Source organism: Nannospalax galili, unplaced genomic scaffold, assembly GCF_000622305.1.
Source record: "Nannospalax galili isolate Female #2095 unplaced genomic scaffold, S.galili_v1.0 scaffold514, whole genome shotgun sequence".
Classification (NCBI taxonomy): Eukaryota; Metazoa; Chordata; class Mammalia; order Rodentia; family Spalacidae; genus Nannospalax; species Nannospalax galili.
Genome location: NW_008336076.1, coordinates 779,557 through 787,124, shown reverse-complemented (window position 1 = coordinate 787,124; position 7,568 = coordinate 779,557). Strand labels below are relative to the sequence as shown.

The window sequence follows — 7,568 nt, the reverse complement described above, 5'->3', positions numbered from 1 at the left end:
TTGGTAAAGAAACCATTAGAGCGTGCAGGATTTTTAGTGCAACTTTAAAGCTCTAATAGTGAAATGGTGGCAGGAACCATCAGGAAATGTTTTGTTTTGTACAAATGAGACTCTGCTAGATTTAAATATTGAAGCAAATAATATTTTTCTTCTGAAATAATACAAGACCACTCTAAATAAAATTGCCAAAGAAGAAAAAAATATTAAGTCTTCTAATAATGGTAGCTTTATAAAAATCACTCTATCAGATCCTTGAAAAAAATGATCAGAAAATCTCATAAAAATTTCAGAACATCCATCATCTTCTTCCTTCTTTGTCCTCATACCACCACATTTTAATTTTCCATAAGAAAATCTAGTGGCTCCACAAACAGGAGGTAAGGAGAAACTCAGTATGAAAATGTACCTCTCTCCTGCCTCCTACCAATTACAGATTTTACCCAACAGAGGAAAAAAACTGAAACCAGTGGTTGCAATAGTGTTTACAGTTCTTTTTATTGTGTTTTCCACACAGATAAAAATAAGGCTTTCTTTTTGATGAAAAAAATCCATTACAAAGACTTCTATATAATCAATAACAAAATTTAGCATTGAGTCAAGTATACTGCATTTGAAATTCAGTATCATAAATATTCAAGATTAGTGAGTTTTTCTAAGAAAATAAGACTAGAAGAAAGAAAAAGGAACCCTTATTAACAGCTAATAACATAAAGAAAGATTTTTAAAAATTACTCTTGGAAAACACAGTATGGTCACTTAAGAAAAGCTGTTTCGGGAAGACATGTTCATCAGTGGAGTGCACATCACACTAAAAAATATTTTTAAATTTTGCAAAAATTTAAGTGTTAAAAATATTCCTCTCCTTATTCAACTTCATGTTTAAGGAAATATTTGACTGACAAGTAAACAAAGACAATAAAAGTTTGCCAGCATTTTAAAAGAACAAATTCTAGATCTATAAAATTTCCTGGATTGTACAGAAAGGCCCATGTCTGACCTTCACTGATCCACTTATATAGAGTTAAAAAAATACAGTATCAAATCTTTCTCTAGTCACCCCCCAAATGAGGGGAAATATTTTAAATTGTGAATGTGTGCATGTAGATATGCATATCCTCAAGTGTATAAAACATACATCACTTTACTAGGAGAATTATTTTCTTCATACTGTAAACATCTCTCCCCTACCTCTGGACATTTCAGAAGAGTCTTTGGTATTTCTAGTTATTGTGCTTTGAAACAGAAACCTATGGAATTCCTGCAGCAGCACTACATAGACATTTTAAGACATAAATAAGGAAAATGCACTTGGAATAAGTTATAATTAGCTGCTTTTGCATAATTTTCAACAACTACAGTGTACGCCTAGTCACAGTTTTATGAGGAAGAATATCTCCTTTTCAATTCCTTAATTTTAAGGAACACTTAATTGTTTTGGCTAAAAATCCATTTTTGAAGTAGATCTGTTGGATTGCATGACACTAAGCTTGGATGCTCTCCATTCGCAGAAAGGCACATTTTAAAGAGTGGATTATATAGAAGTTGGTCCTAGAATAAAAAAATACAACAGATGTTAAGTTTCAAGACACTTAGTTAAATGATAAATATAAAAATTGCCTAATTGTTTCACTAAAGGTAAAAGAAGACTTATTTAACACATATGTACCCTTCTTAACTTTGACTCTTCACAAGATCAACCATGTCTGACTAATATTGATTTCTGTGGAAAATGCCATCATTTATGCCACTTCTGTTCCATTAGCATAAGACATTTCAGCAAGGGAGAGTGGCATAGAGAACAAAGTCTAAATTAAGTTTTTAAATAAGCATTCCATTGTGGGCTAGAGAGAAGTCTCAGCAATTAAGAGCACTTACTGCTCGTCCAGAGGACCTAGGTTTGGTCCCCAGCACCTATGTTGTAGCTCTAACACCTGTCTTTAGTTCCAGTTCCAGGGTAACTGTCACTTTCTTCTGGCATCCAAGGGCACCAACTAAGAGTTTGGTGCACTCACATACACGCAGGCAAAACATTTATACACATAAAATAAAAACAAATTTTTTTTAGAACGATGCATTCCATTAATATATTTTTAAGTCACAAACTTTTAAAGAAGTCAGTTTTATGGTCTTCTAGTATTACACAGAACTATTTTTAGACAATAGTTGCTATCACTAAGCCAAATCTTAATAGTGTTTAAAAACAAGTGATCTTTCATATATTCTTTCAGTTCTAGATTCAAAAAAAATATAGAAATAGAGAAAGAAATAATAAGCTACTTTATATGAAAAAAATACATTTTGATTTGCAAAACCTATTGTAAGAAACCCTAAAAAGTCAAGGATAAATTACTAATGAATAATTCATAGAAACTGTTCATCTGTATGAGTCAGGCCTCAACTTTATGATCAGTTTGTTCCTACAGGCACTTAATTCCTAGATACATTCTCTTATTAGAGGGAGACATATAATGACAAAGTTAATAAAGGTCAAAAAACTCTGATGTATTACATAGTTCAGCAATTAGAACTAATGAAAATAATCAAGTAAACAGATGAATTAACTGCACTGAATCACCTTCTGAATCTCCCATATCTGTTCTCCAGGGGCAACTGTCCTGTGCCCTTTATAGACACATGCCTTCAGCTGGACCAGATTTTGAGTAGCATGAAGACATAGTTCCTTCTGGATGTTGTGCCGGATCTCATGTTGAACAGAATATTCAAAGTACTATGGGAGGAAAGAGTTGTTACTGACATAAGCAGCCATGTGCTCAGTTGCAAAAATAAAACAAGACACAAGCCAGCCAGCTTACCCATTAAATAATAAACCCGTATGTTCTTCAACAAAACACAATAAAAATATCAGAAATAGAAGCTGAGTTGTTTTTTTTTTTATTTTTTTGACAGAAGATAAAAAAGTCTCCCTTCTGCCATCACTGACAGTGATTACTTAATCAATATGGTACTGTCTTCCTTTGCAAACTAGAAACTAGAAGTTCTGAGGATAACACAGGGGTATGGAAAGTTCCAGTAAGCATGTTAACTGGCTTCTTCCTCTCTGCCAGCAAATGTTCCTTCTCTTACTGATCTCAACCAAGGTATTTTCATTAATCTAGAAATGACAATGCACATTCTATGCTTGTTTCAATCCACAGGATTACCAAGATTACCAAAATGAATGGGCCAATACTGCAGACATAGAGTACTTTCAACAAAGACTAGCAGAGGATAAGCACTTGATGCGTCTTATTATGCATCTCTTCATAATTAATTAGTATCTTAGTTCTACTGAATTTTCTTCTCCGATGTTATTTCACCTATGCTTACTTCTCCCTCCACTTCTCTTGTTCAGACCCCTTCTTAAATTATACCTTATCTCCTGCTCCCTTCCAGCTTCTGATCCTGTGATGCAGCAATCCTGTCTGCTGCCAGTTAGCCTTTTAAAGCATTGTTGGATCTGCTACTGCCCTTGCTTAAGCAAGTCACTGCTGTTGCTCAAAGTCCATACTCCCTGACTGGAACATAAAATGTTCGGGATTTGATCTTACAGCAGCCATTGCTTCAGCTCTAAACTATGCTCCTTTCACACATATCTGCCTCTGCAGAAAACCCCGAGAGTTTGCTCTATGGTCTGTGCTGCTGCTCGGGATGCCCTCTGTTTCCTTTCTGCTTAGCTAACTCCTTTCCATCCATAAGAACTTATTCAAATATTCCCTTAACCTTTATCTTTCCTTTGCAAAATTATAACTTTTCAAGGCTTTCATAGGACACGGCAATAACATATACCATATTATTACAACTGTATGTGTAGTTAGACCAAAGCCAGGCACTGTACTAACTAAAAACATCCATTGTAGTCAAATACTTTACTGAATCACCTGCCCAATCCCATAACATCCACTGTAAGTCAAATAGGTAATAATGTTGGCAGTCTAAAGATAAAATGAGTTAACATGGGGCCGGAGAGATGGCTCCAGCAGGTTAAGAACACTGGTTGTTCTTGCAGAAGACCCAGGTTCGAATCCCAGCACCCACATGGCAGCTAACAACTGTCCATAACTCCAGTCCCAGGGGATCCAACAGCCTCTCTTCTGACCTCCATGTGCATTGCATGACATGGGTGCACTTACCTACATGCAGGCAATACACACATACACGTATAATAAAAAATGTTTAAAAAAATGAGTTAACATAAGTGATTTTCAATAATGGATAATTCCTGTTAGCACTAATATTTCTTGAGCCCTTATTATGTGCTAGGCAAGCACTGTGCTGAAGTAAGTACTCCACAAACAGCAGAATTAATACAACCACAGTCTCAAGCACCTAGACTTCATCTCATGCTTTAACTTCTCTCCTCTTGAAAATAAAACAATTTTGCAACCTAGGTTTTTGGGTGGAAGCATTATAAAAATAGACTTAGATGATGAAAGAAAATAGCATCACATGTAATTTAAACTAAGACAAATCTTAAGATCTCAAAGGTGGCAAGAAAAGTATTTTGCTTCATTGTTATTAAAAAGTTTAGATGGAACTTAGAAAGAATGGAACACAGTGAAACAACATAAAGTGGATAAGTAGCTAGCTAAGAACTGGAGAGACCTGTGCTCAGAGCCTGGTCATGTACTGAGGAAGAGAAGCAGGATGAAGTATTACATGTCCTATTCCTGTGACGATGCCACTGCATTTGAGCAGAACAGTCTCCAGTTCAATCATACAACCAAATACTTTGCTTTGGACTCAGAAATACTGTTCTAATGGGGTTATATATTATAAAACACCATTGTGTGAACAAAACAGAAGGAAACATAAGAAAATGTTCAAATTATGAGATTAGAATTTTAGTTCTCAAGGAACTAAAATTTACAAAGTAGTTGAGGGGCATCTTTGATTAAAAATGCAAAAGATATCAATGACTGTATTAGCGTGACAGAAACCAGAGTCATCTTAAAACCAGACAACATTATTCTCCTGTTCAAAATCTCCTGATGGCTTCTGTTGAATTCAGAATTAAATTCAAGTTCTGTAATGGGGCCTGCAAGGCTCTACACAACCAAGTTCTTTATCAAAATCTCTGATCTCATTTCCTCCTTTCCTTGCCTAGAACGCTCTGCTCTGGCCACACATGCTCTCCATGAACCTCTGCTAGATGGCAGATCTCACCTGGCACTCCTTTAGGATGCTCTTCCATCAGATCACCAGGCTCATGTAAGGTGACTGTCCCAGAAAGTTCTTTAAATCTAAAGCCGATCACTTATTATCCCAACCCACACTTTCTAATATCTCAGATTACATTATTTCTTCACTTCTTAGGGAACAAAAGGCACTGTGTAACATAAGCTTTACAAGGTCAGTGACTGTCAATTACTGCAACAATGCAAACTGTATCAAAGGATTTAAAGAAACATTTGCTGAATGACTGTGAATATTCTCTTCCACCTCAAAATTTCTAAAGGACAGCCATATTCTACTGATTATTTAAAAAATATTTTGGAGTAGCCTAGTGTGGTGGTGCATGCCTTTAATCCCAGCACTCGGGAGGCAGAGGCAGGCAGATCTCTGTGAGTTCGAGGCCAGCCTGGTCTCCATGGTGAATCCAGGACAGCTGGGGCTACAGGGAGGCCCTGTCTCAAAAAGACCAAAAAAAAATTTTTTTTTGGAGTAATATAAAAACACCTACATGGCAATAACAGAAAAACACACAAAAATTTATGTAATTTATTTTAACATAATATCTATAGTAAAATATTATAAAAAAGTACGATTATATTTTAATTTTTTAATTTATTGTTTTTATTTTGTGTATATGAGTGTATTGCCTGCATGTGTGCAAGTGCACCCATGTCATGCAATGCCTAAGGAGGTCAGAAGAGGGCATTGGAGTCCCCTGGAACTGGAGGTACAGATAGTTGTTAGCTGCCATGTGGGTGCTGGTAATCAAACCTGGGTCCTCTGCAAGAGCAGCCAATGCTCTTAACCACTGAGCCATCTCTCCAGCCCCTATTACTATATTTTAAGATAAAATAAAATGTAATTCTAGAGGAAGCTTGAGAGAAATGTATAAGTATTAACATTCATTGGTAATTTATTTTTAATTAAGTAATTTATTTTTATTTTATGTATATGAGTGTATTGCCTCCATGTGTGTAAGTGCACCCATGTTGTGCAGTGCCCATGGAGGACAGAAGAGGGTGACCCCCTGGAAATGGAGTTATGGACAGTTGTTAGCAGCCATGTGGGTGCTAGGATTTGAACAGGGGTCTTCTGCAAGATTAGCCAGTGCTCTTAACTGCTGAGTCATCTCTCCAGCCCCTCACCGATAAATTTTTACAAATGAGGAAATGAGCATACTGCTATTTCCAAATAATTTGATGATTTATATAACTATTATTCTCATGTAGAGAAAAAAATAAATCTTTAGAAGATACATATTTATATATATTTGTGATTATATACATATATGTGACACGGGTATATATGTGCACGAATATAAGGTATAAGTGTATGGATGTATGTGAACATCTGTATGCAGCTCCATCCTATTTCAGTACTGCTCCTTGGCCATATTCTGGATAGATCCAGTTCAGCTCTGGCTTCTGTCATCTACGCCAAGTAGATAGGTTTCTTTAGGTAAATACAAATTGGAACTGTCTGGTCTACATAGTGAGTTCCAGGTCAGCTGGAGCTACAGGGAAACCCTGTCTCAAAAAGACCAAAAAAATAAATAAATTGGAATGGAATTAAATTGAGCTTAATAGGAAGATGCATAGAAGTTGAAGGATCTGGAGATAAACTGATTATCTCTTCCTAAAACTGACACTTTCAAAGTCCCATCATTTCCAGCCACACACACATCTTGAACTCTGCACCAAAACAGAAGCAATTCCCAGATGGAAACATTTCCAGGTTCCCCTTTATCTTTCCTCACATTCATTTCATTTTGTTCCCATTCCCAGAAGCCACCTCTCTAGGTCCTGGTTACCTTTCATAATAAAGTCTCAAATGTCCATCTTTCCTAGGAGAATGCATAACATGGTGTCTAATTCTGAGGCTCTTTTCTATGTCCATATAGCACTCTGGATGCCTTACTCCACACCTTAGTGACCTGACTAAACACTGGCTCTGCCATACAGATTTCCCAAGGGAGCTAGAAGCCAACGGATGGAGCCTATCAAACCTGGCATGCAGGGGTCACTCAGTGAAGCTGCACGACAAACAGGAGAAAAAGAGTCTAATTCTTCTGGGAGTTAACTTGTAAATGGCAAGGAAAATAAGCTAAAATCAGGAAACAGAATATTTTCTACATCTACAGTAGTAACAATTTATATGTGGATCTTAATCGAAAAAATAGAGTGGAAACAAGTAAGAACACCACTAATCAAAAAGAAGAAAGAACACAGTTTGGGGGATGGGTGTGTGTGCTGAAACAGTAACTTGGCCGACAAACAGTGCAGCTGTGTCAGTATTAACAGTAGATGTAATCTGCTATTACATTTAATGTGGTAATCTCACAAAATCAAAAAACTAATAGTCATACAGACATCAAAAACCTACATTACACATATATA

General features: G+C 36.2%; 1 protein-coding gene across 2 annotated transcripts in view; it reads right to left on the bottom strand.

Annotated features, from left to right (window-relative positions):
- Window positions 1-473: 473 nt before the first annotated feature.
- Window positions 474-7,568, bottom strand: part of Galnt3 (polypeptide N-acetylgalactosaminyltransferase 3) — a 39,593-nt gene continuing 32,498 nt past the window's right edge. For both annotated transcript variants that reach the window (XM_029562407.1, XM_008830897.2), the window contains exons 10-11: window positions 2,576-2,728; window positions 474-1,548 (exon numbers count right to left, since the gene is read on the bottom strand). In XM_029562407.1, coding sequence (XP_029418267.1) covers window positions 1,426-1,548; window positions 2,576-2,728 — 276 coding nt within the window. In that variant the 3' untranslated portion in view covers window positions 474-1,425. The remainder of the gene's footprint in view (window positions 1,549-2,575; window positions 2,729-7,568) is intronic.